Genomic DNA, 16,424 nt, shown 5'->3' with positions numbered 1-16,424 from the left:
CCAAACTTTCCACATTTTAAACTTTTTTCATCACTTCTTCTTGCCATATTTTTGCTCCTTTAAATGCACTTTTGCTACAAAACTCCCATTTCTGCCCCTTCAAGACCACATTTCAATGCCTTTTATTCACATAGTTTCCACTTTCAAGACGTTTTGGCACTTATAAACCTTTTCCATCACTTTTCCCACCTATTGTCGCATATGTTGACCCATTATTGACACTTTTAACATTTTTTCACCATAGTTCATGCTTATTTTTGCCAATTTAACCACATTCATTATTTGCCATGCCCATTATTTGCCAGTTTAAATGAATTTGTTCTACTTTTTAAATTACATTACTCATGACTTTATGGATGGGCCGCAAAAAGCTCTATATACATTAATATACAGTATTTATCTAGTTCCTTATCATACCTAACCCCACGAGATCCCTCATCCTAACCCAAAAAATCTAAATTAGCTCCAAAGGTGTCATAATTTAGCAAAAGACACTTAATGACAGCCTCCGTGACAGCGTAATGTAGGCCTTATGTATAAAACTTCAAGTAAAGTGTTACCCAAACCTGACATTAGCTAACACATTGCTACACTGGCTGAGGAGGGATAAAGGGTAAAGTCAAGCAGCATTAAAGCATTGACTTTTTCGACTTGTTTTCTCAAGCTACATTAATTTATCTACAGTTTAAAATGTGGTCTTTTGATATTTTGATATGTACTTGTTTGCTACAAGGACAAGGACGACTTTATATTGTGTTGCTGGCTCATCCGCCACCGTCTTCTATCACCTGTCCAACCATCTTTGCTGATCCAGCAAGTTTCCATGATTTACCAGAAGAAGAAAAAACCTCTCACTTAATTTGTCCCTGTCAGAACGTCTGTCAGAGAGTTCAAGAGATGCTCCTCAGCCAAGATGACACAACCGCTCACTGAGGGAGGGATTTTGTACATATGCTAGGCTACGATGGATGTACAGTAGCATGATTGGGGGAAAAAAGTGTGGTTGGTCAAGGTGAAGATATATGAGCCTCGTAAAGCTCTGATAAATGATTAAACAACTTTGGGTTGTTATTGCACGTAGCAGGTAACACATTACAATGGAATTAGGGAGAATCTTTTGTTTTTGAAATCGTCTTCTGTTGTTTTTTATGCTGTCATGCAGGGCAGTGGTTTATTACATTATTCAATTACAATTACACCTTCAATTATTCATGAACAATTACAACTCAATTATGATTAAAGGTGCAGTCCGCAACTTGCAAATTATTTTTTTCCACTTACAGTTACATTCACTGAATTTCCCCTCAGGGATTAATAAAGTATAATCAATCAATCAATTATAATTACACCATAATTGTAATTAAATATCAATTATACAATTACAAGTGTAATTACCCCAACCCTGCTGTCATGTGATAGTAGAGTCTAGCAGACATTTAAAAAAGCAGAATATTCTCTTTGAAAGAAGATTTATGGTTAAGCAGCTTAAGTTCCAGGTCTGTCCATCACAAATGTGTTCCACCAGGAGTCGTTATATCTACCATTCTTCTTACTAGCGTCGGGTTATGAGGCCCATCAGCTGGGTGAGTATACTAGGGTATGGGTAAGGGTGAAACTAAAAACCAGAAAACATTCGGAAACATTTCGGAGACATACCGGAGACTGAGTATATTTGCCCCCGTACTGCATGCACATGCTGTAATATCACCAAGTTTATCATTGTAGCAGTTGTTCGAGCTACTATCTTTAAGAGGGAGCAAATAGTTATTCCTGGTTGTTGTTTTCCTGGGTTTCATTGGGATTTATTTATGGGCGATTACTTCCTACTGCTCGGAAATGCATGGAAACTCTTTTTCAATGATCATTTTTTAAAAGGTTACCTCATTCAGATGTAGCCTACGCATATGTTCATAATATAACTATGCACAAAAATAAAATAATATTTATAAACTTTTAAATATGCAGTAGGAACTACTTGCCGGTAAACAGAGCCCAATAAATCTCTGGAAAACAATAACCAAGAATAAATATTTGCTCCCTGGTAAAGATAGTAGCTCCAAGAACTGGAGGAGAATTTACTCTGTCTTCGGTAGCCTGTCTCCAAAATGTTTCTGGATGTTTCTGGGTTTTAGCATCTCCCCCCTCGTTAGCTCGATAGCGCCATCTGGATTGGTGTTGTTCAGCCATGATACAGCAAACATCATGATACAGCAGGTTCTTTGTGTTGTCAGCAAACATTGGGTTGATTGATGGTAACAAAATCCCAAATTAATTGCGAGAAGCGTGTCATGGCTTGAAGAAAAGCCTCCACACTAATGCTGCTCAAAGTAATCCATAGTAATGCCAATAAAGTGCAAACAAAACTACACCAGCTGTAAGTCAGATTCTCCGTGTCGGTGTTTCTTCATTCCAGCTCTCAGATAGCACGCTTCACTAAGTGGCCTTCAGGCAGTGCAGAGGGAGAGGCAAGCTGGCCTTGGCTTGAGTTGTTAGAATAACAACTTAGTCGACTAATGGTGTCTAACATTGACACCTTTCAGTGCTGCACCATAAGAAGGCTTGACCCACGCAGGATTGTGTAACCAGCCTTATTTTTCTGCACATGACCGCTTTTCAAACAATTTATGTAGATTTATGTGCAGGAACTTCATGGACAATCTCTATCTGCTGACCTCAGTAAAAAAGGAATAAAGCTGGACATTAACTGCACACCCACCCAGATATAAGGCCCCGTCGGTCAAAGGCATTAGTTTCAATGCCGTTGCTTATCATGGTCTGTAATAAAACCTTCGTGAAAAGAAAGCCTTTGAACAACAGTAAAGGTTTAAAAGTTTTTCATATCTGAATGTACCTTAAAGCTGCTAACCCTGATAATTTTCTTATTAGATAAAATCATAGTGTATTCCTCATAGATCGATAGAGAAAACATAATTTACTCTAAAAAGAAAGGAAAAAGTCTTACCGGGATTTCTTGTATTTCTTTGCCAGTTATTGACACAGTTTTTGTTCCAGTTTCTTCCCGGTATTATCCATGATAGTGCGGCAGCCAAACTGTGATTTTTGGCTCAACCTTGTTTTGTAGGTTATAGTTTTTTTTCTCTCGTTAGATTATTCATGGCTGGGACCCCCATTGTGAAAAAATGTTGGAAATCCAATATGGCCGACATCACCATGTCATACACACGCCCTTTATAACTAATGGACATACAGACTTGATTTATTAACCCACCGTGATGGCAACCATATTGAATTTTTGACATTTAAAAAAAAAAAACTCAATGATGAGAGCTCCACACTCATCTGATACTGGTTATTGGGGTCCAACGCTTAAAGAATCTAAAGAGAAAAACAGTTATAATCTACAAAACAAGGTTGACCCCCATGCCTGCCAGAATATGATATTAGAATGAAATAAGAACACTTCTATATACTGTATTCGTCTCCAAATCCCACAATGAAATGCGCGAAAATTTCAACAAGCGGAGTGTGTTTACGGTGGAGATGAAAACAAACTTTTAAGCGGCAATTTCAACCTTTGTCCTTTCATTTTGCAGTAAATGACATTTGATTCATTGATAAATGAGGCATGCACTTTTATTTTGTCTAACACAAAATTATCGGGGGTAGCAGCTTTAACAAATGCCATACCAGCCTGTCATTGTTAGATCTCGGAAGCTAAGCACGTCTGGGCCTGGTTAGTAGTTGGATGGGAGACCACTGAGAATTCCAGGTGCCACAGTGGGGTGGCAGTCACCCCAGTGGTATCTGTCATTGTGTCCTTGGGCAAGGCACTTCACCTACATTGCCTGGTATGAATGTAGTGTGTGAGTGAGTGTTGGTGGTGGTCGGAGGGGCCGATGGCGCACTATGGCAGCCTCGCTTCCGTCAGTCTGCAATAGTAGTTTACCACCACTAAGTGGGGAGTGAAAGAATAATGCCTTAATTCTGTAAAGCGACTTTGAGTGTCTATGATAAAGCGCTATATAAAACTGATGCATTATTATTATTATTAAATATGGTTTTTAAGATCACCCTTTACAGATACAACAGAAAAATGAAGGATACAAATGAATGCATGTCTTGTAGAGTTAATGTATGTTTCTAATTGTACCTTGACTTCCGGCTCATTGAGCTTTATTGGAATAATTACCATCTAAACAGTTAAGACCGCAAGGCATTACATAAGAGGAAATATGGTGTTTGTTTTTCTTACTCTATTCTTATAGGTGTGCAATGCTATTTATAGCTGCTGTGCGTAGAATGGCATGCTGAAAGTGTCCTAGATTCAGCTGAGTCATGCGGCCACTGCTCTGATTTTAATCACAGAATGTGCACAAGTCGTTTCAGAAGTGACGAGGTTGCTTTTGTAATAGTTTTGTCACTTCCTGAAGAGGACGTATCGCTTTTTCCTTCTTCAATGCGGTGAAAGAGAACAAACAGGTACCCTTCAGGAACCACCAGCACATGGAGGGGAGGGATAATGAGCCTCACGGTGGGAGGGAGGGATTACGCAAAGATGGAAACCTAATGTATAAAGCTCTTCACTTTTATCTTCGTGTTATGGCAGAACTGGGAAAACCTCAGCCCGTGGTTGTAGTTCTGCCAACTTTATTTTCACCTCGGGTTAGCAATACTCCAATTAAAAGCCGAGGATGGTCAGCGTGCCCTCCTTAATTCGACATTGAGTAGTTGTGACTGACAGAGAACCGTTTATCATGGTGCATTCTCAGTGATGCACCTGCTAAGAAAGCGTAGTTTAAATGAGCTTAAAAAGACAGACCGCACCAATGGCGAGTGTGGCTAACGGCACACAGGAGACATCGGTGCAGTTTGTGTACAGAAACGCACCGATGTTCAAAGGAAAAGAGTCTTGCCTTCAGTTTTCCTGAATTAATTCAGCTTTGTGCTTCCTTTTTTCCCCAATGCCTGGGTGTGTGGACAAGTAGCTCGGTGCTTTCCCCCAGCTTTGATGAGGACTGACGGCTTTATCTCGGGACAACTTCCACCTCTTCTGCAAATAGACCTGTTCTGTGTGCTTTTACTCAGAGCCAAACCCTAGACCCCTCAAACAAATACTGAAACCAAATGCAACTTGACAGCTTGGTCTGTTTAACAAGGGATAAGACAGTGACCCAGTTACCCCCTCTGTGAAGGAGTTTTGGATGCTCTGTCGTCACTAATTATCTCCCTCGTAAGTGGGAGGTGTTGATCTCCTAAACGGTTATAAGTAAATGAGTGGGGCGGCCGCTAATTTAAAGTCTTGGTCTGATTTCTGGGAGTTATTCTCAAAAGCCAAAGTATGGAAGGAGGAGGAGCTGTTTGATCTTGTTGTGACTCATGATGAGCTCAACTTAATCCCTCTTACTTCCTTATTACCATCTTATCCATCTCATGTGATTTATCCTCTTTCTCTCCCACCTGTTTATCCTCTTTCCTCTCTTCCACATCCATGCATCTCTCAACTGTTCTTTACCAAGTACTTTTCATTCTGTTCTGTTCTATTAAAAACAAACGCTCAACTCCAGCCTTTGGACATGTCTGACAGGTCACATGCATTTATTGTGGCCTTTTACCTGAATATTACTGCAGTATAGGTTATGGATATCCAATTATAGAGAGGGTTCATTCAATAATCCTTGACTTTAACATTCTCACAAAGTCACATTTACGGTGTACATTTTAGAACATCCTCATGGCTCAGAGCGAGGTATCAGGAAAACCTCGGTCATGTATCAGACCAAACGGACTCATGTCTCAGTCTGTCTTGTGGCCATACCAGCCATGGCAGCCACCACAGTGGTATCTGTCATTGTGTCCTTGGGCAAGACACTTCACCCACATTGCCTAGTATGAATGTAGTGAGTGAGTGAGTGTTGGTGGTGGTTGGAGGGGCCGATGGCACACTTTGGCAGCCTCGCTTCCATCAGTCTGCCCCAGGGCAGCTGTGGCTACAATAGTAGCTTACCACCACTAAGTGTGGAGTGAAAGAATAATCCCCTAATTCTGTAAAGTGACTTTGAGTGTCCAAAAAAGCGCTATGAAATTGATGCATTATTATTATTATTATTATTATTATTATTATTATTATTATTATTATTATTATTATTATTATATTATTCAGCAAAACCTCCGTCAGATGAAAAGGCCTAACTTGTCAAAGCAAATGCCTTCAAATGACATGGGCTCAGGCTTCAAAATAAAAGTCATTGCCACCTGAACCATCTTTTTCAACTTGCATACTTATCCATCATGTTGTCCCTCACTTTCTGTATTATTTGCTGTCTTTTATCCATAGATCCTACTTGTATTTTTATCTGTTTTTATCTTGTTCTGTACAGTGTCCTTGGGTGACCTGAAAGGTGCTTTTAAATCAAATGTATTATTATTATTAGACTCAAGAGGATCAGTTCATAAAACAAGACGGAAGGAACCGGAAGTACATATGAAGAGGAAACATCTGCATCATTTGTGAGATGCAAATGTACTGATTTTAGGGTGGGTGCTAATAAGCTTTTGCTTCCGCCCACTCCTTTTGAGCAGTATGTATACTGCTCAAATAAAAACAAAAAAAGTTGAAAAGCCTTTCCTTTTATTTTAAAAAAAAGTTAAGATATATTAATGTATTGTTGATACATAAATACATAGTGAAATGAAATGTTGAAAATAAATAAAAAAATAACAGCTTTCAACTTACTCTCGTATCTGAAGCAGCACATATTAATGATGTCATGTGTATTTCCGGTTTCTTCAAAATATAACATCATATTGTGTTTTACATAATGAGGCCGGTGAGTCTGATTACTTTTATTTTGAAGCCCGAGGCTGTGTCATTTGACGGCGTTTCATTTGATGGAGGTTTTGCTGAGACATGAGTCAGTTTGGTCTGACTAATGACAGGTTTTCCTGATACCTCACTCTGAGTCGTGAGGATGTCCTAAAATATTCACCATACACATGTTTACCCTTGCTCTGTGAAAACGACTTTTGCATTTTGAATTGGTTAGGTTAGCAGCTCGTTCCACGATGAGTACAAAGTTCTTATACATCCAAGTGATGCATCGTATCGGGCTGTGTTTGTTTTCATGTCAGCCCCAGTTTTTGGGGGTTGCACATGAAGGTTTTTTCTACAGTCTTTTAAACAATGACTGGCTTTTTCATTTTCCTTTTTCTCCATTCTCATGTCATACAATGTGGCCTCCATTGTCCTTTCATCACAAGAAGATGTTGACGAATCAAAGCATTTTAGGGAAGATAATGAACAGTGATCTGACTTCCCTCTAAAACAATAGAAAACAACAAAATCCAACCAGGCTTTAAAGGCACATTTATCCTTTCACATTTGAGTCCTTTCTGGCGAAAAATTAAAATTAAAATAAAAAGTCTGATTTATTGCTCTTAGTGCTTGTTCTTTCACCTCTGATGGTGGTGTCCTTTCGACACTGCCAGGATCAGAGACGTCTGTGCAATTCTAATCAGTGCAGTAGTTGGAAAAAAGGGTGAAGGAAGTGGTTGTGTGAGGATGGAGACCAACTGAGACAAGTGAGTTTGTAAAGCAGTTGAATGTGAGAGAAAAGGGTAAATGCGGAAGGCAAGGGGTGAACAGACAGACAACGAGGACAGAGAAGGAGTATGTGTGTGTGTGTGTTTTAGAATGTGAGGCAGGGAAGGGAGAGCGTGAAGGAGAGAAAGATGCAGAGGGAGGGGAATATATAGTGGGAGCAAAAAAGAGAGAGAAAGAGAGAGAGGGGAGAAGGTGGCTACGTGGAGCAGCACCCCACTTCATCAGGCAGCATACGGCAGCCCTGCAGTGCGATCACACTTTACGATAATGGGGCTATGAGACCGGGAGAAAGAAAGCGGAGAGAGACAAAAAGCAAGAGCGGTGGGGGGGAACGAAACACAAAAAAGAAGAGCTCGTGAGATTTGCTCGGATGGAAAAGGGGGGATGATCAGTGAGGCTGCTGTCGTGGATGTGGGAAGGACGTTGCACTGTGGCAGAAGCAGCAGAGGAAAATCTCTATGTGGTCTCCTGTGTTGAAGAAGTGTCTGGCTGGCATCAGGACGTCATGCCCTGTGAGCAGTGAGGGGTAGCGTGTGTGTGTATGTGTGTGTGTGAGAGCCAGGAGCAGCTGCTGTGACTGCATCAGCATGCCTCTGACAGGCAGAGGATGCAGAAAGACTCTGCCCTGATCGCACAGGCTGTTTGCTGCACCCAGCAAGGAAGAAGAACCAGGTGGACTGGGGGTTGAAGAGTGGGGTCCAACAACTGGTTTCGGGAAGAAGCCAGTGTGTATTCTACCCTTTAATTTGTAATTCATAATCAGGAGGTTACACCTGCTGAGTGTTGGGATCAGAACCTGGATTTTACTGCTACAAAAAGAGAAGAAGAGGCACGTTCAGAGTGTGAATGCTGGGCAGCACTGGGATCACTGGCATTACCAAGGACAATCAACCCACTTGGAGCTTTATTGAAGAGCCCACATTTGGATTTCATGATGAATTGAGGAGTTTTGAAATCAGCAGATTGTGGAAAATCCTCAGCCGACGTTTCTTTGATGTAGGATTTACAATACGTCGTCTACACGAGCGTGCGACCGTGTTGCTCTGGAGTAAAAAGATGCTTTAAGCAAATGTATATTCCTTGATCACACGAGTACCTCAACAGTACTTTAGAATGCTGCTACCTTCATTGTCTGAGCCTTGTCCTAGCTCTCAAAGAGGTTGACCAATGAAGCCATGGGACTCAGCCAGAGCTTTACAAGTATGTGGTGAAAACCCTGACAAAATATATTTTGGGGGAACTAATTATTTCTGTTTAGAATCCTAGATGGAGTATTTTTGGAGTATATCATATTAATGTTTGAAATAATGTGTGATAATGTGTTGTTTGGTGATAAATTCTTCCCTATTTTTGCATCAGTAAAAATGATTATTTTTAGTTTCAGGATCTTTTTTTCTTTTTTACCGTAGCTAGACTCATTTTTTTTTTTGTTTTTGTTTTTTTGCACCGGCTCATCTGCTCACTAAGGGAATGCTTAGTGAGCTCTCTTGGTTGGAAGATGCCACAGTGGCTCTGTCCAACATAAACACCAGTACCAAGCTTCAGATGGGCTTCCTTTCCTGCACTACCTCCACCCTCGCCTGACATTTCCAGTCAGTCTCACTCACACCACTGGGTATATATTAGCCTAGTCAGTTTCCTGTAGGGCTCAAGCAGCACCTGCAACACTTCCTACCCCCTTCCTCCTGTGTTTTGAATTTAGCCGGGCCCCCGCCTGTAAAAGTGGGAGCCCCTCACCCCTGGCCTGGACCCTGTCTCCTCCCCACCCCGCCTGGTGCTGCTGCACTCGGCTCTGCCTCTGCTGGCCGAGGATGATGTGGCAATGCCATGTGTCGTCCTCTGAGTGCCGCTGCTACCGGCTGAACGGCTTCTCCCTGCTGAAGCGCTTCCCTCTCTCAGCAGATGGGGCCTGTGGTAGAGCCCTGGACCAGCCGGTGGGAGAGTGGCTGGAGCATGTGGGGCTGCCGCAGTACGAGAGCAAGTTCCTACTCAATGGCTTTGATGACCTCCGATTCATGGTGAGTCACCTGTAGCATGTCACCTCAGGGGTCGCCTCCACTTTGCATCACCCCGGCCTCTTCCCTCAACAACCATCTGCGTTTGTCTCCTAGTGTCACCACCAGGGTTGGGGTCAATTACGTTCCTAAATTACAATTATGTCTTCAATTATCCATGTTCAATTACAACTCAATTATGATTACAAGGGCCAGCATTTTTTCCAATCACAATTAAAATTACAATTATAATTTTTCTCCTGAAATCAATTACAGTGACGTTCTTAATTACTAAAGTTCAATTACAACTAGAATATCTGCATTTCCTGAATAAAATGCAAGTGAGGATGACGGTGCTGACGCGTCGCACTGCATTAACTTAGCATTAGCTTAGAATAAGCTTAGCGTTAGCTTTAGCCTAGAATTAGCATTACCCTAGCATTAGCAAGAGCCGAACAATAGCATTAACCTAGCATTAGCACTAACCAAATGTTAGCATTAGCCAAGCTTTAAAATTAGCCTAGCATTAGCAACAGCATTAGTTTAGCATGTATATTAACCTAGAGTTAGCATTAGCCAAGTCTTAGCAATAGCATTAATCTAGCATTAGCAGTAACCTAGCATTAGCATTAACGGAACATTAGCAATAAGGTTGAAATGGGGTGAAAAAATTCAAATTACAATTATTCACAATTACCGAGTCTTTAATAATAATTTAAAAAAAAGCCAATGAAATGTAACCTTCCTCTTGTGTTAGCTTTCTGTTAGCATATCTTATGATAACGGGTAAGTTTTAACCCATGTCTTAAATCAGCTGTAATATACACAAAATATTATTAACTAATTTGTTTCTCATCTCTGGGTTACCTTGTTAGGCTTCCTATTCAATTAAAATATAGGTATTCATATTTTGATGTGGGCGTCTGTCAGTTTACTCCTAGAATTCAACTTTTTTTTTTTTTTTTTTTTAAATGGTACAATGATCCTAAAGAGAACTAATGGGTAAACTTGATATGAAACACATTTTAATAATAGTTTACTACATAGACCTATGTGTAAACCATAGAACTATAACACGGTTCCCCAGTTTTGTGTTTAATTACATTGTAAATGACAGTTTTTATAAAATTTTCATGCCATTTACAATTACAAAGTCAACTATCTGAACTCAATAACAATTCAATTACAAATACAATGGTAACATATTTTTTTCAATTGTGATTTCACTTACAATTACGTCATAATTGACCCCAACTCTGGTCACCACTCTGCTCCCTCACCTCCACTCATCCCTTTCACTCCATCTCTTCTTCTTCGTCACCTCCACAATGCAATGCATGACCCCGCTGAGATTTACTGGCCAGTCACTGAACCCCCTTTGAAAGAGGATGGGCTGCCACGAGTGGGAAGACGAATGTCAACCTGAAGCCATTAACTTTTTCCCCAGCATTCCCAATCATGCAATCTCATTTGCTATATAACGCTCACTCACTCACTCCCCTCTGATTTACACACTTGACCTCAGCACGGATACAATCTAAGGATTAAATCTTCCGTCCTAAGGACACTTTGCATGGATGCTTTGTTATATTTCTGCCCTATCAAACATCTAATTGTAACTGAAAGCTATGCGAGTGCATTAATTGACAGCCCACACACAAGTTTGTATCGACACATTTACGTTTGCATGTCATGCTATGCATTAATAATCAGTGACGAAACGCAATAGAATAGAATAGAATACAATAGAGCTTCATGCCATATGTACGAATTAAAAAGAACAGTCCCTGAGTCAGATGGAAAAATTATAAACAACAAATCAGCCAAGACAGTATAACAGTAGAAGGAGCAAAACAAGTAAAACCTAGAAATATACTCTGCAAAAAGATAAATAAATAAATATAACCCGAGTTGATGATAAATATTGCACAGAGGAGAAAGTGAGGTGAATTGTCCAGTGTGGGGGATTCATTTTTCAGTTTCTCAATGGGTGGAGTGGTGAATTTAATACTGAATTACATCTATTTTTCATCTTCTGTCCAAATTATGCATTGACAAAAATGCCTATTTATCTGGTTACGCTAGGAAATTAGCTACATTTGCAAAAAAAAAAAAAAAAAACCGATATTCTATTTTCTATTCAGCTTAATGTTTCTGTGGGGGGAAATACAAAACATAGTTGCACGGTGGAAGTATGCCACCCCACAGGGCCCAAACAGACAGCTCTCAAACCACAGGCTTATATCAGCATTGTGGGTCGTGTTACATTGGTTTGTCACAGCAGTGCTTGGCTAAGTAAGATCTGAGCTAAAGTAACATGCATTCACCGAATAGTTGGACCAACGTAATTGAATGGTTTCATTTGGTAACACCTAAAGTCAGATTTACACAATTGATTGAGTTGACATGGACTTAAGAATTTCATTGTTCTCAAATCAATGTCTTGCACTAGTCCAGCTATAAATGAAGGCAAGGCAACTTAACGTTTTCAGTTCTTTCAACTCAATAATTTGTAAACCCCAAAAAGTGAAATATTGCTCCTTTCCAACTCCATACTGACTTTTTTTTCCCGTTTTCTTGTCCCTTCTTGTAACTTTTACGGCTATAAGTTTGCCTCTGTAACTATTAGACCACTACTTCAGTTCTAACCTCATACTAGGGTTGAACGAAATTTTAATTTGCTTAATAACTAAGTTTACAAGTTTAAGTTGGCGGTAAATATAATGATAAACATGAAAAAGATAAAAATCTCTAGAATTTTCTAGAGAAATTCTAGAGAAGGTGGAGATTTCATGACATCACTAGAAAATGAGATGAAGCAGGTTCACCTAACCCTCCTATTATCCTCAAATATTACCAAGACATTTTACCCTTGGGGTCAATCTGACCCCAGGGATATTTGCCTCCAGAAAATGATTTTTAGAAAATTGTTGCCCAAGTTTTTGTGTCAGAACACATAAACAACCCTTTGATAATGAAACCTCAGTCTCATTAGATGAGAATAAGTGTTCATCCATCCATCTATCCATCCTCTTACGCTTATCCGTTGCCGCGTTGTGGGGGCAGTATATAATATGTAATATAATGTGTGTTCAGCACATTGAAAAAAAAAAAACTTCATGAAAATCTGATGTTTAAACAACTCTACCATCAAATTAGAAATAGTCAAAAAATATGAAGCACAAAAAAAGTTACAAAGTCAATTGTCAATTATTTTTTAGAATGATAAACACTGAATGGGTTCAAATTAACCCCAAGGCTAATAGGAAGGTTAAATGAGAATCGTAGTAAGATTGAGTAATCATAGTACATCACAGGTATCAATTCATACCAATGGGAAGACACTAGTATTGACATGATAGATAACAAAAAAGCAACAAAATAGATTCTAAACCTCTAGAAGAGTGATATGTTTATTATTGTCATTGAAATTACCTGTGGATAGTTACACAGGAAGTGGAGAATGCCAACAATAGTAAGGCATGCATTAACTTCTCCTGCAGATTTTTAATGTTTTCCACCGAGTCAACCTGGCTTCAGTTGAGATCAGATGGAATCAAATCAAAAGTCCACACCTCCCAAATTGTTTAAAGACATGAAAACGTATTATTAGAGGGCATTGCTGCAGCTTCAACCCTTGCATACATCTAGGTAATGATGTCATTGGAGCTCAGAGCAGATAGGCGCACTACTTGGCCTCATGTGAGAGGAAGATAAAAAAGAAACAAGATTTTTGAGATTCCAGGCCCAGAGGAGAGCGTAACCTAGCCGCCGTGTAGCCTCAGAGTGGCTTTGGAAACTTTCCCTGGGCCTCCCAGCAGAGCCAGAGCTCAGCCACTTACATCACATGACTCGCCAGGGCTCTGTGGATGTGGTGATGGCTCCGAGATGCAGCTTTTCATGTATAAGAAATAACGTTCTTATTTTTACAAGATGAATATCATTCGGTGCTGCTTTTTTATGCTACAAGAAGGGCAGCATGTTTGGCTTTAATTTCTGTGGCTTTCACTCACCAAATGTTTCATGTTAGTTCAAAATGTGTATCTTTACCCAAATTTTTACCTCAACCATGGGGGCAATATTTTTACGGGTGAAATTAGTTTATTCATTGGTGTGTAAGCAGGATTGCGTCAAAAGTACTGACCAAATTTTGACCAAAGATAGACCTTATGCCATGGAAGATACCATTAGATTTTGGAGGAGATCTGGATCAATATACTGATTCGGGATCAATTTCAAACAGCAAAAAATCCCCATCATTGGAGAAATTTAAAAAATGTATATCTCAGGATATGTTAGCATATCTCATCGAGATGGATCTGAATTGCGCATTTCATTTTTCAGTTTTTTAATAAAGGGAAGTGCCCATACATTTGGACCTACTGTAACTTTATTAGTGTTTTGTTTCCACCATTGTGACACATTTTATTAATTTTGATCTTGGCATTTTTAATAAAATTTTATATGTTTGTATTCATACGTGATATTTGTCACTTAGCATAGGCCCCTGGATTACAAAAAAAATGCATAAAATGTATTCACAATTGTCAAATCTTACAATACTGATGAAACTGCATACTTTGCAGATGTATATCTTATATTTCATCTTATGTCAATGCTAAATAACATTTTTGATTGCGCAACCACAAATATTTTGATTGGAAAAGTGATGCAGAATTTCTGCCATCGAATTCTTTATTTACCTTTACGTATTTTTCTTTAAATCAACCAAATTTTCTTTGAGGTTTTGTATACATGTTCGTCAGTCCCCTCGCTTGACTCAAAAACATAACTTGAGTCAAGAAATTTTATTTTCCAATATTGTGATGACCACATCGTTATTTATTTCAATTCAACTTTATTTACAATAGTCATCTAGAACATCTTGGAGATAGAACTTTTTTTTTTTTTCCCAAGCCTTTAAAGTGTGAATAATCATGGTTCCATGATCACTGAAACAGATAACTAGCAATATCTGGCAAAGAAAAGAATTGGCGCTTAGTCCTAAACTCTGAGAGGTGTAAATGTGGACAAATGAGGTGATGGCCAATGTTTATTCTTCCTCTTTTCACTCAAAATACCATATAACTCAAATAGAGATATTTCCCCCCCACTTTGATGTAGTTTTTATTAGAGCTTGATATTCGTTTTCCTTTTTTTTCTTCCCAAAACAAGCTCTAATTCACTGCTGCTTTAACTGAGCTGAAGGACGTCTACCGTGGCTGCATCTGAAAGTCGTATCAGATTAAATCAAACTACCAAAGCTCATAAGCTATGTAAGAACTCAACCATGTATTACTGTCACATGTTTCAAATGCAGCATGAAATAATAAGTTAGCAGAAGCTCCCGAGGCATCATCAAACCTCTAACTGTGTTAATAAAGCTTCAGAATCTATTTTAAGCCTCAATGACATCAGACCCCACTTCATTCTGACCTTTATTCCAGAGATCAGATCAGTGAGTAAATCCCAACTGTCCCCTTATACGGGGCCCGAGCGTGGTTCTCAGGAACTGCCCCAGTAAGGGCAGACTGCTCAATAGTTTAACATTCTTGGCCAAGAAGAATTGTTCTGCAGCAGTCCATGGGGAGAAAACGCTTAGCTCCACACTTTCATGTCTCCCATCGTATCTTTATGTCCGCCTATAAACCGGAATTAGATGACGAAGCAAGCAAATGAATGCGTCCCTCTATGTTAAATGGATAAGAATCTGCTTTGCTGTCAAGATTTCAAGGATGTGGAAAACAACTAGTCCTTGCTGTCTCTCTTAAAGGGCTGAAACAAGGGAAGAGTTTCAAAATATGCTGAAATATTGAAGTTTCTTTATGGTCTGTTTAGCTCCTCTCAAAGTGGTTTTGTGAACGCTGAATGCGTCGTTCTCGCTGAATCACTTTGAATCAGATTGATTACTCTTGGCATGCACAATTTGACTTCCTAGTCCTCCCACTCTGTTTGATGCCCATGTCAGAAATGTGCACACTGTACACGGACATGCTTGCAAGTGTGTTGGGTATGTGAACAAGTAAGTGTTATTCATACATCCTTACATCTTCTTCTGGTAATTTGAGAGCTGAACAGATGCAGTGTTGCTTTCACTGACCTGTGCAGTTGCTGTATATGCATTAGTATGAATAAATTAAACGTGGCGTTCAAAGGCTGATGGTTCTCATGTCTGCGGTTTGGTTCATATGCCCACAATGTATTTGGTTCTCAGTGTGGATGCATGCATGTTTGACGACTTTGTTGGTATGTACGTGTGCGTGTGTGCCTCTCCTTTATGTTTGCACACTCATAGGGAAGTAACGTGATGGAGGACCAGGATCTCAGAGACATGGGGATCACTGACCCAGGACACAGGAAGAAGATACTCCACGCAGCACGCAACTTTCCCAAGGTACGAGTGTTCCTCATAGCCCGGCAGATGCGTCAAAACGATGTTCACTTCTGGAAGAAAGCAGGACAATTTGTACATGGGGGTTTTTGAGTATGCTGAATCCATTTTTAATGGGATCCATGCTGGGGTAACAACGTTTCCCACTCAAAATCAAAAAATCCAAGATGGCCACCATCCCTATGGTCAGTTTGGATATGTTGTCATAACTACGATATCTACATCAAAGGTTTGAGTTTAATCATTGTACATGTTGGCAAGTGCTGCAAAATGAACACATTATCAGATTAATGCTTAGGCATGCATGCACCAAGATCCAGGGTTGGGGTCAATTATAATTGTAATCGTGTAATTGATCATTAGTTACAATTATGGCATAATTATAATTGTAATTGTAATTTTAAAAATCTATTGCTGTGGTAATTGTAATTAAATTGTAATTGAGTTTAGATAATTGACTTTGCAATTGTAATTGCCA

The 16,424-nt window shown here is 39.5% G+C and overlaps 1 protein-coding gene across 9 annotated transcripts in view; it reads left to right on the top strand.

Moving 5' to 3' along the window:
• The window catches only part of anks1ab (ankyrin repeat and sterile alpha motif domain containing 1Ab), a 74,834-nt gene that overhangs the window by 16,376 nt on the left and 42,034 nt on the right, over nt 1-16,424 (top strand). For 6 of the 9 annotated variants that reach the window (XM_028447361.1, XM_028447360.1, XM_028447356.1 and 3 more), the window contains exons 3-4: nt 9,461-9,579; nt 15,851-15,949. In XM_028447361.1, the coding sequence (XP_028303162.1) occupies nt 9,461-9,579; nt 15,851-15,949 (218 nt within the window). Of the gene's footprint in view, nt 1-7,758; nt 8,762-9,022; nt 9,580-15,850; nt 15,950-16,424 lie in introns of those variants that run through there. The other 3 variants (XM_028447363.1, XM_028447358.1, XM_028447364.1) reach the window with 3 other exon arrangements.

Source organism: Gouania willdenowi, chromosome 5, assembly GCF_900634775.1.
Source record: "Gouania willdenowi chromosome 5, fGouWil2.1, whole genome shotgun sequence".
Lineage (NCBI taxonomy): Eukaryota > Metazoa > Chordata > Actinopteri > Blenniiformes > Gobiesocidae > Gouania > Gouania willdenowi.
Note: the sequence above shows the minus strand (reverse complement) of the source record. Positions and strands in the feature narration are given on the sequence as shown.